This window comes from Bufo gargarizans, chromosome 1 (assembly GCF_014858855.1).
Source record: "Bufo gargarizans isolate SCDJY-AF-19 chromosome 1, ASM1485885v1, whole genome shotgun sequence".
Lineage (NCBI taxonomy): Eukaryota > Metazoa > Chordata > Amphibia > Anura > Bufonidae > Bufo > Bufo gargarizans.
Genome location: NC_058080.1, coordinates 193,290,381 through 193,312,305, shown reverse-complemented (window position 1 = coordinate 193,312,305; position 21,925 = coordinate 193,290,381). Strand labels below are relative to the sequence as shown.

The 21,925-nt window shown below is 42.7% G+C and overlaps 1 protein-coding gene across 1 annotated transcript in view; it reads right to left on the bottom strand.

Moving 5' to 3' along the window:
- The window catches only part of RNF150 (ring finger protein 150), a 166,405-nt gene that overhangs the window by 20,941 nt on the left and 123,539 nt on the right, over positions 1–21,925 (bottom strand). Inside the window, exons 4-6 of the mRNA XM_044300698.1 lie at positions 15,690–15,772; positions 1,959–2,055; positions 385–592 (exon numbers count right to left, since the gene is read on the bottom strand). Of these exons, the coding sequence (XP_044156633.1) occupies positions 385–592; positions 1,959–2,055; positions 15,690–15,772 (388 nt within the window). The remainder of the gene's footprint in view (positions 1–384; positions 593–1,958; positions 2,056–15,689; positions 15,773–21,925) is intronic.

The window sequence follows — 21,925 nt, the reverse complement described above, 5'->3', positions numbered from 1 at the left end:
ACTTGCCCAACAGGAGCACAGCGGGGGAGATTTATCAAACTGGTGTAAAGTAGAACTGGCTTAGTTGCCCATAGCAACCAATCAGATTCCACCTTTCATTTTTCACAGCTCCTTTGGAAAATAAAAGGTGGAATCTGATAGGTTGCTACGGGCAACTAAACCAGTTGTACTTTACACCAGATCGATAAATGAACCCGTTAAGTCTTATAAATACAGTATGTGATCTTCACTGAAAAAAGCATGCATTCAATATGACCTGGTTTCCAGATAAGAATAAAATACAGCATCTGCCATCTTACAAGGTCAGATATCATAAATCTTCCAAGGAACCTTATTAATAAAGCTTTTGCCCTTGTTATTCCCATGTTAGAAAAGAATACTCACTGCTTGCAGTATAGCTGACCTCTCCAACCTGTGGAAGTACATCCGCATTTTGGATGATCTGTAAAACACCTACAGTACGGACAGCGGGGTCTACTCCTACTGAACTCTCGTTCACGGTCACATCACTGGCTCCTGTAATTTGATTAGTTGGTGGTCCTACTGAGCCATCAAAATCTGGAGTGATGTCATCTAAGCAATCTGCATTTGGCTGTTTGGAAAAACATGACAAAATTGTTTAAAATTAGATAAAATGTATATTTTAGATTATTGTATAATATTGCAATCCAGTTATGCTATCCTATCAGTATTTTGCATAAGGTCTCATGCACACGACCATATTTGTGATCTGCATCTAGTCTACATTTTTTTGCGGGTTGGATGGGGACCCATTCATTTCAAATATGTCCCTTCCACCTTTCCATAAAAAAGTATTTTTGCAGACAAGAATAGACATTTTGTTTACACAGGGAGGGATGTGCGAAACGCTGGTATCCGCGTTTGAGGATCTGCGATTTGTGGACTGCAAAACGGAGATGGCTGTGTGAATGAGACCTAATGCTAAATTCATTAAGTGACAACCCAGATTTGACTAACTTTCCACAATAAATATACTTTGAAAGAATATTTGGCTTTAGTGGCACCTATATTCTGAGAGCCCTGCACAGGATGAGTTAGTTTCATTGGTACCATTTTGAGGTACAGACAACTTTTTGAGATGATTTTATTCCGTTTTTTGAGATGTTAAATAACAAAACACCAATTTTGCCATTGTTTTTTTTTTTTCCCGTTTTCTTTTAGTTTTGGATTTCATAGCAACCCATCTGCACCCTGTGATGGCATCATGGGGAAGTGATGAGCTTTAATGACTCTTTCCTTGGGAGGTGCAATGGTAGACTCTGCAGTAATGGATCATTTTGTCAATGAATTGTTTCTCACCAGGCCAACACCTAGAGACTGCTACAATATAAAAACTATTCTGCCACGGGGAACAGAGGGACACCGGAAACATACAGACATTTTTCATTATTATTCAACTTATTCCTATAGAGATACTTAACTTTTTTTAAGGTCAACACATACTATATGGAGGAGAGATTACATTTCCCAGTCTCATCAGGGGCGTGACATCAATATATATATATATATATATATATATATATGTAGAGGTCTTCAGGCAAGCAGTTGATTTACTACTCATAAAGATGTACATATAAAGCAAACAGGTGACTGTCACTAGCCTCTGGTGCGGAGCTGTATAACATAGTCTCTCTCTCCAAATGTTGGTTATGAAACTATTACATATTTGATCACCACCCAGTGATCAATCACATGCTTAGGCCTTGGGCTAAACGAGTTGTGTTATACAATGGAGATGTCTTATTAGCTTCGCTGTGCCGCACGGATTGCACTGCCCGGTCTCCTTTACATACTGTAAGGTTATGTCAGGAGGTGGGTTACATTTACCGGTTACGTGCTTACAAGTGTAGCTGAAGTTTTCATGCACATCTAGAGAAATGATTTACAAAGGACATACACACATTTTGCCATGCAAATCAAACGTCCTGTGTACTTACTGGTATACCCAGAGCCTTGAGAATGTTCATTTTACACATTGGACACGTGCGGTGATCTAATAACCAGGGGTCCACACAGGACTTATGGAACAGATGTCTGTAAAGGAGAAGAGATAAAATATAAAACCACTAAGGTAGAAAGTACTTATATCTTATAGACAGGCAGCACATGGAGAGTGTGAAACTGGAAGAGATTCCTTACGCTTTTCACCATGATCATAGGACACTCACAACTTTTCTGCATAGGGTAACTAGTGTAAGGTACCTGGAATCATCGTGAATGGAAGGTATGGAAGGTGAAGTAAGAGCTGGTATTTTATGTCAGCAGCAGCTATTGCTAATTGACACCTTGAGAGTTAGCATGGCTGTTATGGCTGATCCGGGATGGCTCTTACTGGGAGTAGTCAAAGTGCTGGGTGGGTGACTACTCCCCATGTTCCAGGCATAAAAACCAGCCAGCACTGCCAGGTGTGGTGGATTTACCTCCCTCTGACTGTGGAGCTCAATAGTCTGTGTGCTGTGAACTGAGGCCTGTGCTGGGATTTGTGGTTTGAGTCGGGCTGGAGGACTCGGACCGCCTGTGGACTTGATGAGGCTGAACTGCTAACAGGGTGTGAATTAACACCAAGGGGAAAGGGTGACTTTTTATTGTTTAGGGACTTTCCTTGTGTGTGAACAAACACCAAGCCATCTGCGTTTTGTGATACACCTTATCTGCATTTTGTTATACACCAATGTGTGAATAAACACCGCTGTTTGATTCAAGAACTGTGTACTGTGCCTCTATACTGCATCCGCTAGTCCTAACCACCAGAGCGAATCCCCACAGTAGGTACAGTAGGTCACTGACCACATAGTCCGACCCCTTGTGAGCAGAATGTAAGAGAATATGGCTGAGCATACACATGAGAAGCCCATCAGCTGAAAGTCCATTCGGCGGTCAGCTATCTTTGCCATAAACATGTCCATTTGGCCAAGCTTGCATATGTTCTGAATGGGGAAAAGGGAGGAAAGTTGCTGGAAGATAACACCTATCTCCCTGATGAAATCCAACAGCGCAATCCTTATTTACCAAATTGGCAGATGTGAATTGCAAGGCCCAACAATACACATTAGATGGTCAGCTTGTATGTGACCATCCTATAGCCACTGTGGTTCCTTTCTCCTTATGGTTGCCTAATGAACTGCAAAAACAGTGACTAATATCTGCTATTATATGCCTGTATCACTTTAAAGGGGTTATACAAGAATGGGGGTGGGGTGGTGGGTGCTAGTTGGCAAACCCATCTACTTGGCTGGACCTGTAAAGGAAAGATTACTTATCTGCTTCCCAGCCTGCAATGCTCTGCTAGGTTCCTTCCCGGTAAACATCCGGTTAGACATTACTGCAGACTGGATCCCCCTGTGTCATGTAACCATTTGTAAAGCTGTAAGAGTAGCTGGTCACTGCTTCGGCCATTGGCTACGGAGATGTCAAACCAGATGTTTTCAGCGAGGGAGCCCTTGCAAATCATCACAGGCCTGGAGGAGAAGGAGTGGGGAGCCTGCGCCAGGAAGCGGGTATGTAATCTTCCCTTTACAGGTCCGGCCCCATTCTTGCACAAGCCCTTTAGTATGTTTCTTTCGAATACACATCTCTGATAATACATCTTGATATTGCGTGTTTGGCCTGATTGCTCTAGCTTCAAGTCAAACTTTATTTGATCTTCTCTGTAAGAATTCTGTCACCTGATGGATTCCTGGTGGTGTCACAAATGAGAGTCGGATAGTGATCGATGCTGCTCTTTAGAAGTATGTTTGCAAAGGAATATGGGATGCAAATTGCATATGGTGCTGATATACTCAGGTAAGCTGCCTTTAAACAGATAAGGGAATTCACAGAATCGTAATAAAAAATTATTTCAATAGTAGAAAATCATACTACTAAGTCTATATGACCCGACCCGTAACAGACCTTGGCTGAAAAAGCCAAAAGGTCCAACATTTTTACAAAACTGTTTTCAGCACAAATACATGCAGTTAAATTAACAAAATGAAGTGTGTACGTAGTCTTTAAAAAAACGAATCATAAAGGCGTGGTTCACAGAGTCAGGTTTTTTGGAACTCCCTGTACTGAAAATGGTGTACAAGTCTTTTTTTAATTGTATTTTTTATCTAAAGTATATGGTAAGGATTAGTAATTTGTGAACAAGGATTATTAAAGGGAGTCCGTCAGCAGTTTTGACCATGCTAAACTACTGACAGCACTAAGTAGGGTCTGGGAAAGCAGTACAAGCAAACCTATTGTGGAGGTTTTATTATTAGGAATAGTGTGAACATTAATGTTTATTCTGCCATATCCTGCTCTTGTAAGTGCTCTGGAGTCAGTGCTTCACTGTGCAGCTTCAAAACCCCTCTGCTGAGTGGTGGCTTTAGCATCCAACCAAGGGACCATTACAGCCACCAGTGGGCGGGGGCGGGGGGGGGGGGGGGCGTGGGCTCAATGCAGACACTAGAGAGAGCTCCACCCTAGACACTAGCAGGAGCAGAATCTACCAGAATAAACGTTCATATTCACCCAACTACTGTTAATAAACACTTCACAAAAGCTATGTTTGTACTTCTCTCCCCAACCCCTACCTAGTGTTGTCAGAAGTTTACAATGGACAAAACTACAGCCTTACTTCCTTATAGACCCCATTTACTAATATTAAACATTTGCCCAGGGGCATACGTCTCCATAGAACAAACTTTGCATAGGACCCCTCCTCCACCCAGTTTCCCAGTATGTGTGCAGGCAATGCAGAATACAAAGACTTGACTCTACAGATTTTTGATGAATTTGCATTTTGTTTAAGCAGAAAAAGTGGAGTACGCAGCTGCATTTTGCTTTTAATATGCCACCATACATATGTCTAGTGTAAATGCTGCCTATCTATAGAAATTATTTATGAAACCATCAGACATCACAACTTCTTTTCTGAAAAATAATTATTTTTACAGCGTGACTGGTACATATGTACAACGCTGTGACCATTCCCTCTTATCCAAACAATAACCCTGTTCGTCTTCGTCTTTCTAGAAAACCACTAATTGTACTGCAGAGACGGCATCCAACAACCGTATCCCACGTCTGTAGAGAAGGAACTTACGTCATACAGTATCACCACCCCCACACTGTAAATGTGTCTGCTGCTAGTTACTACGAGCTGCCCTTGGAGACGTCTGTTTTTCATTTATACGCAATGTGGGGCTTCCTTGGACAGGAAGCAGCTGAGCAAATTCTCAGTTTCCAGCGCTAACTTCCATGTACCGGCTTAACTTCCACAACTTAAAAAAAGCACTGCCAAAATTCCAAGCAGCTTCCTCGTAAGGTCTCCACTCCATGAGGGGGTGCATGTAACCTGCTGGATGGCTTTCATTAGACAAGGATGTCACACTATAGAGGTATTAACAGTAACATACTGCCATCAGACGCAGGGAGGGGCGAGTTTAGTGGAGCCCGACAAGATTACATAGTACATATCTGCTATAGTATAGGGAGTAGCACTATAACATGCACATACATCCAAACTGCCCTCCGAGGAAGTGACCAGTTTGAAATGCCCTTAATTAACCCAGTATGTGCAGGTCATAGCAAGGGCAAGGTTCAGACAACTTTGGTTTCATATTATGGTGATCTAAATTCCGGGCAATTGGCCCTAACATGGATACCGGTATTAAACTGGCCAGAATATCGGCTGTTTAAGCAAATAGCGGTCCGCAATGCACGGGCACCAGCCATGTGAACTCCATGCTGCAGATGCAGACCCATTGACTTGAATGGGTCCGCGATCTGCAAAATACAGCAAAAGATAGGACATGTCCTATGTTTTGAGGTGCGGAGGCACAGACCCGAAATCCCATGGAAATTCTTCCAAGTGTTTCCATAGGCTTTCGATCAGTGCCTCCGCTCCACATGTCCTGTCTTTTGCCGTATCTTGCGGATCGCAGACCCATTCAAGTAAATGGGTCTGCACCCGCAGCACAGAGTTCACATGGCTGATGGCCGTGCATTGCGGACTGCTATTTGCAGTCCACAATCTGGGCACCACGACCACACGGTCGTATGAATGAGCCCTTACTGAGAAAGCTGCACATGCTCAGTTTCATCTTTCAACTGCCTCCTGATCTATGATAGGGAGAGAGATGCAGATGAAAGACCAGCCCCCTGAGAAAGGACACTCCCCTCGAGATGCCAGCTTGATAAAAATTTTGCTGAGCAGCTATAATTTGCTGCACTTCTATAGATGTTTTTTCCGCTCTAATCAACTCTTAAAAAAATGTATGTTTTTCATCAGAACAATGTCTGGAACGACCCATTTTCCACAGTATTTCAGAAGGAAATGCACCATAACCAACATGTGCAACATTTACCACCATCCTACCTTAAATAAGGGCCAAAATTTAAAGGGAACCTGTCATCAACCTTATGCTGTCCATACTAACGGCAGAATAAAGTAGAGACAGACGAGTTGATTTCAGCGATCTGTCATTTATAAGTTAAAAGTAAGTGGTTGCCGAGAAACAACATCAGAATCATTGCAGACTGGGACTGGAAAAGAGTCACGGCCACCTGAGAAGAGTCCTGGTTATTCATGAATTCCTGCCCACCTGCTGATGACAGACAGTCTTCTACCTAGTTTTCTCCCTTTCTCTCTAGGAGAGAACTGCCAACCATCAGCAGGTGGGTGAGAAGAGCAGAAGATTATGAATAACCAGGAGTCTTCTCAGGTAGATTTGACTCTTTTTTCAGGCCCAGGCTGCAATGATTACGATACTGGTTCTCGGTAACCACTTATTTTTAGCTCATGAGTGACACATCGCTGAAATCAGCATTTCTGTCACTAACTTATGCTGCCCTCAGTGAGGTTAGCATAACGTTGATGACAGATTCCCTTTAACGGTCACATTAAAATTGGAAAAACCCTTCTGAAAATCTTTTTAATTTGTAGATTTAGAATTAATGTCCCAAGTATATTTAGTTGGGGCACAGTTCATGTGACTAAAGTGCATTTTAGCGCCTTACTGGTGTCATAAATTACAGCGACACTAAAATGTGTTAAAAGTCCCAAATAAGGGGACTTCACTTGTTTGCCACGTGGGATTCAAATTGGTTAATAAGTTCCCCTCATGCCAGGGGATGTGGTTGACCCAAGAATCAAACAGCCAAACACTTTGCTGGTTAAGGGCACTTTGACACGAGCGGATCCCGTGCAGGTGATCCGTTGTGTGAAAGAAAGCGAAGCTCCGCTCCGGACACAGAGGATTAACATGATTGATAATGCTCCTTGCCTCTTTGTGACCTTTTTACTACAAAATCACAGCGACAACTTTATCTCAAGGTGATTTTGTAGTAAAAAGATCACAGAGAGGTACAGAGCATTATCAATCATGTTAATGCTCTGTGTCTCTGCTGTCCGGAACGGGGCTTGGCTCTCTTTCACGCAGCGGATTACCCGCATGGGATATGCTTGTGTGAAAGAGCCCTAAAGGATTCTCACCCGGACAACCCCCTTAGAGACAATTTTATTAGTTGCACATTGGGGGTCTAGTCACCACCCCTTTAGCCATCATTTTTAATATGCCCAATCAAAATAATAAAGTAACCAATGTGCGTCATCCTGCAAACATGTCTGAAGTAGGAGACAGTATTGAGACTGGCCAGAGTGCCGGAGCTGTAAGTCTGCTTTTGTGAGAGCCCTACTATCTAACTGAATTGTTTAGAATGTTTCTTTTATACTTATTTCCTTTCCTCTCTTCCTCTTATAAGACAAGATCTGCACCTGGACTTCGCAATTGTGTGGTGTCGTAGTTTTATTCTGACTGCCTCTCTGCACGTTTGCTGTTCTGCCGCTGGACCTCCAATGGCACGGTGCACTAGTGTCAGCAGCACAGATCCCGCAGGCTGTTCACCCGCCGGAGAAGGCTGCCGCTAATGTGAAAGTAGCCTTAAACGTTCTTAATCTTGTGTTCTAAAGGATTTACGGCGGATTTACACTGCCTGATAATCGTGTAGATTATCGGGAACGAACATTCCTGCGAACACTTGTTCCCGACAATCTGCTGTTTGTGGTCAGCAATATGGGCGCCGGCCAACAATGGTCGTGTGCATGAGCCCTTAAGGAGAAGAATACGTGTGTGAAATAATTGCAGTTGGCTCTAGTCTAAATTGCCGACAGACAGAGGGAAAAGAAAATCGTAAGCTCTTTATCATCCTGCTTTTGAGACCTCAATCCACATGACTATGTGTTTTGCAAACCGCGGATCCGGCAGCGTGCATGCCAGATTTTTATTATTTTAACTCCTGTAGAAATGTCTTATGCTTGTCTGCATACAGTGTGCTGTCTTTTGCAGCCCCATTGAAATGAGTCCACATCTGATCCACAAAAAATGCGGACTGAAAATAGTCATGTGCATGGGGCTTTAATCTTATTTGGATGATATGGGTTATTTTCCTCTGATGACATTAACCCCTTAGTGACTAACTATAAGGCCTCTTTCACACAAGAATGCGTGACGTGAACGCATAGCACCCACACTGAATCCTGACCCATTCATTTCGATGTGTCTGTGTACATGAGTGTTTTCTTTCACACACCAGTTCTGCGTTTCACGCACCAGTTCTGCGTTGCATGAAAAACGCAGCATGTTCTATATTCTGCGTTTTTTTTACGCAGACCTGGCCCCATGGAATTAAATAGGGCTTCAGTGAAAAACGCATTGCATCCGGAAGATGTTGTTTGTAAACCTTCAGTTTTTTATCACACGTGTGAAAAACGCATCAAAACACATTGCACCCGTGCAGAAAAAAACTGAACGCAATCGCAGACAAAACTGACTGAATTTGATTGCAAAATGGTGCAAGCTTCCCTGTTAACCTCTTACAAGCCACGGGCAATGGCCCCCTCGGCATGTAAGCGGGTACAGAGAGAGCGGATTCCCTCTATCCCATCAGCATGTAGATGTCCGTGCAGGCAGGCAGAGACCTAGTGTAGGCCTCAGGCCTGCCTCTAGGATTTTCCAGCTCTCTGGTATAGCACTGACATTAAAGGGAACCTGACAGGCAGGGGCGTAACTAAAGGCTCATGGGCCCCGGTGCAAGAGTTCAGCTTGGGCCCCCCTTCCATTAGTGCTTTGTGTGTCTACTTATGCGGCACAAGTGTCTTTGGACCCCTTCAGGCTCCTGGGCCCGGTAGCGACTGCTACCTCTGCACCCCCTATAGCTACACCCCTGCTGACAGGTTCTCTTTAAGGCCTCTTAAAGGCCTTAGGATGCGATTTGTTAGGATGCGTTCAGTGAAACTCACACCATTTCACAAGCAAGTTCAGTCAGTTTTGTCTGCATTTGCGTTCAGTGTTTCTAGTTTTTTCTGTGTGGGTGCAATAAGCTTTGATGCGTTTTTCAAGCGCGTGAAAAAAAAAATGAACATTTGAACATTTACAAACAACATCTAGCAACCATCAGTAAAAAACGCATTGCACCCGGACTGCATCCAGGTTACATCCGGATGCAATGCGTTTTTCACTGAAGCCCTATTCACTTCTATGGGGTTGGGGCTGTATGAAAAACGCAGAATATAGAAGATGCTGCGATTCTCACGCAACACAGAACTGATACGTGAAAAATGTGCACAGACCCATTGCAATAATTGGGTGAGGATTCACGATCTGCATCCGCACAGAAAACTCACTTGTGTGAAAGGGGCCTAACTCCTCCCTGCTATCATTTTGAACAAGCCCCTTTCCCTTAATGATTCAATTTCTCATGCATGCCCTAATTATTGAGTCTTTTTTTTTCTATTACTCTACTAAACTTACAGTAAATTATTTGCTGTGTAGAAATATCAGTTCTACCAAAAACAGCGATTCATCAGATTAATGGGGAATTAATCTACTTAGGCCTAATGCACACGACCGTGGTTTTGGTCCGCAAATTTTGCGTCTCGGACCCATTCACTTCAATGGGGTCGCAAAAGATGCGGATAGCACTCCATGTGCTGTCCGCATCCGTTGCTCCGCAAAAAAATAAAAAATATATAACCTGTCTTATTCTTGTCCGTTTTGTAGACAAGAATAGGCAGTTATATTAGCCGTTCCGCAAATTGCGGAACGCACACGGACGTCATCTGTGTTTTGCGAATCCGCAATTTGCGGACCGCAAACCACACAACGGTCGTGTGCATGAGGCCTTAGCTAGTACTATATTACCCTGTAGACTTAAAGGGACACTGACAGGCCCAATAAGCATATTTAGCTATATATTTGACTGCACAGGTCTTCTAATGTGTAATAAAAGCATATAAGCATACCCCCTGTCCACCTTATAAATACAGTAAACTAATGTTTTATAACCTGATAGAATCGTCTTCTTTCTGCCCAAGGGGCGGCGTTTCAGTTCACTTGCACCCAGCCAGCCTCGCCCCAACTGCCGTTTTGAAGCGCCGCCCAGCTCATCAATATTCACTTCGCTGGGCGGCTTCTGCTGTCCCCGACCTTCCGAGATCCGGCGCATGCCCAATAGAAAGCTATGGGCATCGGACTCCATTTCAGCTTCAGCGCATGCGCCCGGCACCCTCACTGGCTGGGATCGCATTGCGCCTGCGTCCCCTCTGCTTCTTTGAGGCCGCTTCAGCCTCTGCGTTCTGCGCCTGCGCCGGGCACTCTTCTGAGCAGAGCTTCCGTGCGCTGCTCTCAAACATATCTGAAGCCGCCCAGCGAAATGAATATTGATGAGCTGGGCGGCGCTTCAAAACGGCAGTTGGGGCAAGGCTGGCTGGGCGCAAGTGGAGCTGAAACGCTGCCCCTTGGGCAGAAAGAAGACGATTCTATCAGGTTATAAAACATCAGTTTACTGTATTTATAAGGTGGACAGGGGGTATTACTTATATGTTTTTATTACACATTAGAAGACCTGTGCAGTCATATACATACCTAAATATGCTTATTGGGCCTGTCAGTGTCCCTTTAAGGCATGAAAATCCGCAGGTAATACGCGCTGTGTGCATATACCCAAATACTGGCTAGAAGCCAGCGGCTGTACATTGATTACTAAGCACATTTGTCTCCACAGCCCTGTTTTAAGAGTCTTTAGGAGTCATTTTAAAACCTTGCAATAATATTCTGGAGTAAAAATGTGTAGCCATTTACTATTCAAATAATATTCCATTATCTAAATGCATTTTCCTTTTGCAAGAAATGATTAAGATGTTCGTCTTGATATTAATTCTAACCAGCGTCCGCTCTCCAGTTTTGTTGAGCCACAGAGAGGTCTTTATGCTTTTCGTTTTTTATGTAACTCATATTTTCATAGCATTTTGCACTGAAACAAAAATCACTTTTAGGCCTCATTCATTTGCTGGGATACAGAAGGAAGGCCTGAAATGCTGGCAGTATTTATAGCGAGGAGTGGATACAGACAAACACATAATTCATTCAGCTACTTCCCTGCTAAGCCGACCCCGCATAGCTTGGAAATGAAAACCAGACTCCGTGTATCCAGCAACAGACACATTTACAGTCTGGGTGTGGGGACATTGTAAACCGCAGCACCTTCCCCATGCGCCTGCATCTATCCGTTACTTACCGGATTTATTAACATTGCACTCAGGGGCAAGTCGGTATTAATTACAATAGGATCCTGCTATCATCCCACTGTACATTAAAGGGGTTTTCTCAGACTTTTATACTGATGACCTACCCTCTGGTCTGACGTGACGTTCATTGGTCACGTGGCCTAGGCGCAGCTCAGCCTTATTGAAGTGAATGGAGCTGAGCTGCAATACCAAGCACAGCCACTATACAATATACAGCGCTGTTCTCGGTGAGCAGAGAGAGGGCCGCAGCGCTAAGACAGCTTGGTGGGGTCCTGGGTGTCGGACTTGTGTCGTTTGATGTCAATTGACTTCACAGGATAAAGCCTCATTCACATGTCAGTGTTCAGTCAGTGATTTCCATCAGTGATTGTGAGCCAAAACCAGTATTGTAGCCTCCACAGGTATAAGGGAAAGATCTGCACCTGTTCTGTGTGTAGACCCACACCTGGTTCAGAATAACTGATTGAAATCACTGACCGAAACACTGACGTGTGAATGCGGCATAACACGGTACAAACATGGCAGTGTATTCCTTCCTTTGGGTTGTCCAATATTGCTAAAGCTGATTATACACATTGGATAGAAGTTGGTTGATGATTGAACAGCAGTTGAACAAACAATCATCTGACAGACATGGGTCATAGACATTTTAGTCCATATTCACCGTCATATCTGTTCATACATGTTCAATGGAAATGGGTGATGGACGAAAGATCTTTCTGGGAATGTTCTTTCAAAAAACGAAAGATCTTTCATACAAATGGTAAGCGAAAAATTCAAACGTGGCAGACATGTTTACAGACAATGATAGTCGGTCATAATATTCAAACCGAAAAACGATCTTTTTGGTTACAATCATCCATTTTGATCCCTTTAGACTATTGTGTATGGCCAATAACTAGATTCCCATCAGCCTGGGCCTCTGTATGCAGAATCAGCAGTGCGTCCACAATCATATCCATACGTAGTCAGTATTGCATCCTTATTACGGATCTGTAATACTGAAGAGCTGTCTGATGTGGAGGAACAGGAATACGTAGTACAGCCCCTTTAAATATGGATGCAATGTGAATGGAATACAGATGAGCATATTACAGAGGTGTAGGTGTTTTATATGAGTGCAGGAGAAGCAGCATATAGTAACACTGTCTCTGTAATATTCCCCTCATAGGGCTTCCTTAAATTTTAGTTTAGAAGCTCTGATCATAGCAATAATAAAAAAACTGGATTTCCCTTGGATTCTGAATGAAGTTCTAATGCAGGGATGGCCAACCTGTGGCCATCTGTTGCAAAACTACAACTCCCAGTATGCCCAGCCTGCCTACAGCTATCAGCCTACAGCAGGGCATGGTGGGAGTTGCAGTTTTACAACTGGCCAGCCCGGCCCTAATGAATCGAAGAGCGTGCATGATAGGCTAAAAATATTCGATCTCCTAGTCAGCGGTGCAGTCAACGGGTAACTATGCCAGCAGTTTTCTACCCCTAGGATTAGGCCAATTCATGGCAAGTTGAGGCAGTCAATCCATGTTGATATTTTAGGGAGAGACCAGTATAACTCAGAAACAACTTAATTTAATTTTTAACAAGAGAGAACTTGATGACGTCAGCTGGCTATATAAATTAGATTAATTAAGCCGCCATTTTGGTGGCACCCGCCAACCAATGTATATGGTGGTGTTCTGACTTTCCCGTGAAGGCAGATGTCAGGGACAAGAAGCACTGTGCTGCTGGACTTTGACATGCCTAACATTTTGTTCTCAGGGTCCAATAAGCAGCCAACAGAGGTTCCTGGCAGCGTCTTATGTTGAGAGCACAAGCACACAAGGCCAGGCTCCTTCCCTGTGTATTTTTAGCTTTAAATGACTATGCAGTTACATACATCTGCCATAGATTACCATGAATAAAAAGCATACCACCCTGTACTGCAAACTACTCAATTGTATTAAAGTCTAGAGGAGATCTCTTTAGCATATACTGACAAATTAAAGTCTTTGGGGAGATTTTCCCAGCATTTCTACTGACAGAACAACACAGTGCTGTGATTTTGGCCTTAGACAGAGACACACTTGCCATAGACTTTACCGGGAAACTTCCAAGAGGGCAGATGTCAAAGAGGCAGCCAAGTTACCACCACCCTCCTTAAGGCCACCAGCTAGGTACATAAGGACCAGACACTCCCAGCATTAATTAACGCTGGGAGCATCAGGCCCTCATGTACCCAGCCGGCAAGGTCTGGGAGGTGAACCATGGGAGGCTCTTCTGAGCTTAACTGTATAGCCATCCTCAGGCCAATGGCTCTCTGCCTTGCCCTTCACCCTCACAAATCAGAAGACCTGAAGCCTATGAGATAATGTATCAACAGTATAATGAAGGCATTGCATTCACTGTGTTGGGATGCAGACATCTTGGGGTTCAGAGCAGAAGAGACATGTACCCTGCACCTCAGACTCAGCATGGAACGGAAGTGAGGTAGGAAGAACCTATCTACCTACTTTGGGGGAACATACAACTTGGGGCGTTATTATTACTGGAAGCACTATAGAGGGCAACATTATTACTACTGAGGTCACTATAGGGGGCATTATTATTACTGGGGGCACTGTAGGGTACATTATTAGTACTCGGGCACTGTAGGGGACATTATTAGTACTTGGGCACTGCAGAAGGTATTAATATTACTGGGAACACTATAGAGGCCTTTTACTACTGGAGGCACTACAGGGGAGCTTGACTTCTATTGAGACACTCTGGGTAGGCATATTACTACTTGGGCCACTATAGGGGGCATTAATACTACTGGGGGCACAAGAAGTGAGCACTAGAACAGTTGATTGACTCTATTATTTTCGAATGGTACTGGTATTTTCAGGGGGACTATTTGTAAGGCACTATTTTTTCAGCAGTATAGTATATGGAGGTATTGGGGGGCACAGTACTGGGTGTGACAGCAGGATGATGCTGTTGGGGAACCAAGATGGGAAGTTTGTGTTGTGAAGTTGGGGTAGATGATGTAAATATGAGGAACCCAAGATGTCTGTGTGGCAAACTCTGGAGAGAGGATATATATAGAAATACATTTTCATGAAGGTCTGAGCCGAACTGAAAAGATATGGCAATGTATGTAGTAGGTATCTAATGCTGTATTAACCTGTATGTTTGGTCGCAATAAAAGATGAGGAAGTATGCTGAAGTGCCAGCTCTGTTCTGTGGCCAAGTCTCATCTACTCAGCCTCCTCCTCCATATCTTAATTTAAAAAAAAGTGAAGGAGGACAGAATGTGGCAGCTGGAGCTGACCATCACAGAGGGGCAGCTTCTGGGGTATTTTGTACTAGGTGGTGCTGTTGGGGCAGTGCTTTGTGCTGCACAGTGGCATTAGTTTCTGCTTAGGCAGCATTTTGTGCCGCACTGTGGTATTTAGCTCTGCTGGGAAGGGTAACCTCCTGCAAATTTAGACCCACCTACAACATGTGGCCACTTTTAGTTTTTGTTTAGGGCCACTTTAAGCTCAAACTCTGACCCTGGCCTTAGATATATAATTATTATTATTATTTTTTTACATTTTCATCAGATTTTGCCTGTCCTGGCAGGTCATCGAACACATGTGATTTTTCCTGTTAAGCCTCAGTTAACATCTGATTCACTTGCCTTCTTGTCCAACTTCACCAAAAATGTTAAGTTACTCCTTTGCTCAGTTTGTGAACTAAACATTTTGCCAACGCACATTAAAACACCTTTGTTTGCAGAGATGCGTAGTGCCAAAACAGCTGTGAAAGTGGAGTGAAACTGGCAGGTGTGTATAACAGGTTTTACTAAACATGTAAATCCAAAAACATTTTGTACAGAAAAAGAACACAAGATCACAACGGTCTCACTAAAATCAAAATCCGCAAAAAAATAAAATAAAATAATTAATGTTAGTTTTTTTTTCTCAATTTTCATTTAACTGATAACTGACATGCAGTTCAGTCAGTCTACACTTATAAAAAAAAAAACTGCAACCTCATTTTATTATTTACATAATCTCAACTGTTTCAACTCGTAAAATCTGTTTTAGAGTTTGGCATGCTTTCCAGCGCACATGCTGATATAAGCCGTGCCAGCAATGTATCAACTCACCGGCACGGCAAGATTCGGACAACATCATTAGGTTTATATCCTTCAATACACACAGCGCAGTTATCAAAATCTGGCTCCGTCTCCTGTAACAAAGACAGCAACAATTAGAAGTGTTTGTTAAATGAGCTGTTCATTCCGGCTTATCCATATGGAGAAGTGAAAGAACGCCTGTCTTTCAGTAAATTCATAAAAAGATACAACCAGGACAAGTAATGCTGGAATATGCTAGTGCCCTATATATATATATATATATATAGTACAGACCAAAAGTTTGGACATACCTTCTAATTCAAAGAGTTTTCTTTATTTTCATGACTATGAAAATTGTAGATTCACACTGAAGGCATCAAAACTATGAATTAACACATGTGGAATTATATACATAACAAAAAAGTGTGAAACAACTGAAAATATGTCATATTCTAGGTTCTTCAAAGTAGCCACCTTTTGCTTGGATTACTGCTTTGCACACTATTGGCATTCTCTTGATGAGCTTCAAGAGGTAGTCATCTGAAATGGTCTTCACTTCACAGGTGTGCCCTGTCAGGTTTAATAAGTGGGATTTCTTTCCGTATAAATGGAGTTGGGACCATCAGTTGCGTTGTGGAGAAGTCAGGTGGATACACAGCTGATAGTCCTACTGAATAGACTGTTAGAATTTGTATTATGGCAAGAAAAAAGCAGCTAAGTAAAGAAAAACCAGTGGTCATCATTACTTTAAGAAATGAAGGTCAGTCAGTCCGAAAAATTGGGAAAACTTTGAAAGTGTCCCCAAGTGCAGTCACAAAAACCATCAAGCACTACAAAGAAACTGGCTCACATGCGGACCGCCCCAGGAAAGGAAGACCAAGGTGTGTCCAAGGTGTGTCAAAACTTTTGGTCTGTACTGTATATACATAAGAATTATCACTACAATGTCTGTTATAATCAACCTCTTACCATGTATCTTTTGCTTTCTGCTATTCTTATTCTCAGAACAAAGATATCCACGTAAGTAATGAGCGAAATTTTGAAAAAGTCAATTTGACCGAAGTTCACCAAGAAATTCGATTTGTTCCGAATTCATTAGTCATGAATCGCTATAAATCAGGCTTTATTGCAAATCAAAGTTTTTCTAAACTTCGGACCGAATTCTGCTTCGAATGCTTCGCTCAACACTAATCAATGTTAAAAGGGAATCTAAGTTATGATTAGGAAGTCTGAGACGAACCCATGAATTTCGTCAGGGTTGGCCGAATGTGCATGCGAGTGTGCTGACTCTCCCCTGACAAAAGATGAAAGGATGGGGCATGTTGAATTAGGTCTTATCCTTTTGTTCTTACAGAAGATAAACTACCAACAATGGTGTCTGTCAGATTTTATTCACCTCTTCCCTTATTGAGAACACATGCACACATGGCTTAACCGGGCGTGCATGTGTATGCGGGGTGATAGCTGTTGGATGAACTGGAAGCATAATTGGCAGCTGAACCAAGCATGCATGTTCATGGGGAGATCGGGAGGAACAGCTGAACAAGTGCTCGTCTGACAGCTACTGAATGTATCTGGTCACATTTAGGCTATATTCACAAGCGGTAGATTTGCAGCAGAAATTTCTGCAATTGAAAGTCACTTCTATACATGTGAATGGAAGTGTTACAATCCCTAGGCTACATGCACACGACCGTATGTGCTTTGCGGATCTGCAAAAAAAAAACGGATGACGTTCCGTATGGCATCCGTTTTTTTTTTTTTGCGGATCCGTTTTTTTTTTGCGGATCCATTGTAATAATGTCTATCCTTGTCCGCAAACTAGAAAAAAAATAGGACATGCACTATTTTTTTTGCAGAGCAACGGAACGGACATACTGATGCGGACAGCACACGGTGTGCTGTCCGCATTTTTTGCGGACCCATTGAAATGAATGGGTCTGCATCCTATCCGCAAAAAAACGGAACGGACGCGGAAACAAAATACGGTCGTGTGCATGAGGGCTAACTCAGATGAATGGAATAATTGCTGAAACTTCTACAACAAATCTGCTGCATGAATACCTTTAGTAACAACATTCATTTTAGACCTATGTTTTTTTACAGTCCTAAAGTAGGAAACAGACGTTAGAGGACAAAAGACTGAGCAGAGGTAACACAGTAGGACATATATGTATATATACATTTTGGATTTCTTTATTATATTTATTCATTTATTATTTTTCTACTGTACAAACACAGTATAACATATATTACAATATCACAATATCAGTTTAAATAAAGTCTGGTAACAAGCAGAGAACAGATTCAGACAACCACCCATCCCACCCCACCCCGTGCACATCTTTCTCACTGAGTAGCCATAAAAAAGTCATTACCTTTTAGACAACAAAATAGGTGTATGTCCATGGAGGACCATGATGTTCAAAGTTGGAAATCAACCTTGTATTGATTTCCTGTGAGAGAGAGTGCCAATAAAAAGAGACCATGTTTAAAATAAACATTTTGTTAATCTTTTTTGGGGGCATTCACACGACCGTGTTTTGAAGTCCGCAAACCGCGGATACCGGCTGTGGGCACACTGCATCACGTTGTGAATCCAAATACTTATGGTCGTGTGAATGCACCCTGAATCTGTAAGAGTAAGGCAGTCCATTTTAAACAAAAACATCTTAGTATTAAAGAGAGACGGTAAGATGGGGAGGATCCAATGATACAAAATTTTACATTTCTAAGCAAGGTAAGGTGAGAGTCCGATAATATGTAAAAAATTGCCCAGTTAGGGGTCAATGAGAATACAATGTTATATGTACCCTGCAGATGATCGCCGGGTGCAAACTGCATAGAGCTCGCCGATCTGAGGAGAATGCGGAAGTGCTGATAAACTGCTTTTGCCTTCTCCTCGGGTCTCGTGCTGTCACTGACAGCCGGAGACCTAACCTGCTCCTGCTAGGATGCAGGAGATGTAATTCAGTGCGGGCAGCTCTCCGGGCAGAAACACAGCTGATCTGGCTGTGCACCCCTGATCCAAACCATTCCATTGTAGATCTGACTGTATGCTTAGGGTCGTTGTCCTGTTGGAAGGTGAACCTCCGCCCCAGTCTCCAGTCTTTTGCAGCCTCTAACAGGTTTTCTTCCAGGATGTATTTAGCTCCATTCATCTTCCCATCAACTCTGACCAGCTTTCTTGTCCCTGTTGAAGAAAAGCATCCCCACAGCAGGATACTGCCATCACCATGTTTTACGGTGGGGATGATGTGTACAGAGTGACGTGCAGTGTTAATTTTCCGCCACACTTTTTGCATTTAGGTCAAAAAGTTCAACTTTGGCCCCATATGACCAGAGCAGCTTCTTCCACGTGTTTGTCCCCTACATGGCTTGTGGCAAACGGCAAACTGGACTTCCTATGGCTTGCTTTCAAAAATGGCTTTCTTTTTGCCACTCTTCCATAAAGGCCAGATTTGTGGAGTACATGACTAATAGTTGTCCTGTGGACAGATTCTCCCACCTGAGCTGTGGATCTCTGCAGCTCATCTTGAGTGACCTAGTTTAATTAGTGCTCTCCTTGCCTGGGCTGTGAGTTTTGGTTTACGCCCATGTCTTGGTAGGTTTGCAGCTGTGCCATATTCCTTCCATTTTTAAATGATGGATTGAACAGTACTATGTGAGATGTTGAGAGCTTGGGATATATATACAGTGGTCCCTCAAGTTACAATATTAATTGGTTCCAGGACGACCATTGTATGTTGAAACCATTGTAAGGTGAGTAATCGGTTCCAAAGCCCCAAAATGTCATCCAAGATAAGAGAAAATGAAGATTTAAGAAAAGCAGATAACTAAGACAGATAAAACAAGTAGTTACATATAACAAGGGATTTCACAGTTCAGACAAGGATCCGTCTGTGGGTATAATATATCAAAGGTGGCAAATAAAGAAAACACTAGTCACAGATTAACACCCTTAAAACGTAGCCTTTAATAAATCACAATAAAACAAAAGACGCAAATAAACCAAATTATGGTATAAAGAAAAAAATAAACCAAAAAGATAAGTATAATATAGTTTTTCTTATTGTCCTCCTCTAAAACCTAGGTGCGTCTTATGGGCCAGTGCATCTTATAGAGTGAAAAATACGGTAATTAGGTGACTTCTGAAGGCAATTGATCACAATCGATTGTATTTAGGGATATCAGAGTACAGGGGGCTGAATACAAATGCACAACACACTTTTCCGATTTTTAGTTATTAAAAATGTTGAAAAACGTGTATCATAGTCTTTTCACTTCACACATACTTGCTACTTTGTGTTGCTCTATCACATAAAATAAAAAATACATTTAAGTTTGTGAGTGTAAAGTGAAAAAAATGTGGAAAGGTGTATGAATACTTTTTCAAGGCACTGTACATGTAGTCTCTTGGCTCTCCCCCAAGATTGGACAGTGGCTCAGAGAACAGGATGTTCTCATAGTTCAGGAGGGAATTCTACATCAGATAAATGGAGTAGGACCTCAAGGGAGAAATGCTGCAAAATATGTCCCTACACAGCCGTGTTAGCAAAATGTGATTGTCCATATAACCAGTCAGGGGTGTATTTAAATTTGTCAGCTATGCTCTACAAGGAGATATCAGGGAGTTTTAAGCCTTCTATTTCCTGGGGTTGCTGTAACGAAAAGAAACTTCTGCGCCAAACACCACCCTAAATAAACCTCCGAAAGGCCTTTTTGAGAAATTAAACATCAGACATATGAAGTAATAAGGGCATTGTCTTAAGTTTATACAGTAATTTAGTGAATGCACTCTTTTTAACGTCCAGAGAAAGATTGAGTAATTGTTGCCACAAATTTATAAGGGACAACATAATTGGCCAGAGATTTAATTTATAAAGAAGGGACAGGTCAGGGTTAGCTGGTAATATGACTCCTAAGTAGGTAAGGGATTCTGTCTGCCACTGAAAAGAGTTACTCGAATACTTCCTAGCTGTGCGGAAGATCGGTAAAGTTTCAGATTTATTTAAATTAACCTTGAAAAGAAACCAAAGCTATCAATAATAGACATAATGTCAGGGATGCCTTGTTTCAGATTAGAAATGAAGAGCAAAATATCGCCGGCAAAAGCCAGCATTTTCCTTTTAACCGAGCCAACTTAAAGGGACACTGACAGGCAAATTCAGCATATTGTGTTATATATCTGACATTACAGGTCTTATACAGTCTATTAAAAGCATGTAAGTATCCCCCCTGTCCACCTTCTAAATACCGAAATATAAAGTTTTATAACTTGCCTGTCTCCTCACCAATCTGCCCAAGGGGCGGCGTTTCATCTGAAAATGCGCCCAGCCAGCTGCTCCCAACTGCGTTCTGTAGCCCCGCCCAGCTCATCAATATTCACTTCACTGGGCGGGGCTACAACTCTCCGCACTATCATTAACCCCTTTGGAGATGTGAGTGAGCAGCGCTCTGAAGCGCTGCTTTGAACAGTGCCTGGGGCATGCGCATGAGGCAGAGGCTGCAGCTGCCTCTGGGAACGCAGGCAGGGTGTGTACAGCAGGCGCGATCTAACCACGGCGGGGCGCAGGCGCAGAGGATTAGACGGACGCTGCCAAGAGGATTCTATCAACCATACGCAGGATCGTGACTGGGGAGAGTTGTAGCCCCGCCCAGCGAAGTGAATATTGATGAGCTGGGCGGGGCTACAGAACGGCAGTTGGGAGCAGCTGGCTGGGCGCATTTTCAGATGAAACGCCGCCCCTTGGGCAGATTGGTGAGGAGACAGGCAAGTTATAAAACTTTATATTTTGGTATTTAGAAGGTGGACAGGGGGGATACTTACATGCTTTTAATAGACTGTATAAGACCTGTAATGTCAGATATATAACACAATATGCTGAATTTGCCTGTCAGTGTCCCTTTAAATACCCCAAAAGGATGACAACGCCTGTAAGGTTCTAAGTGACAGGTCAAGAGCTATGTTGAATAGTAAAGGGGATAGGGGGCATGCCTGTTGTGTTCCCCTATTGACAGAAAAGAAGGAAGAGAAGTTACTTACCCAAATCATACACCAGGGATGCTAGTATATCATTTGAACAGCATCGTTCCTAGTTTGTTTCCGGGTTCTGCAATAAGAAATGGCCCCAAGAGCTGTCCGTACATTGTATGTAATCGATTTCCCATGTATAAATCCTGTCTGAGATGGGCAAATAATGTCTGGGAGTATAGTTTGTGATCTACTAGCTACAAACCGGATTCCAAAAAAGTTGGGACACTAA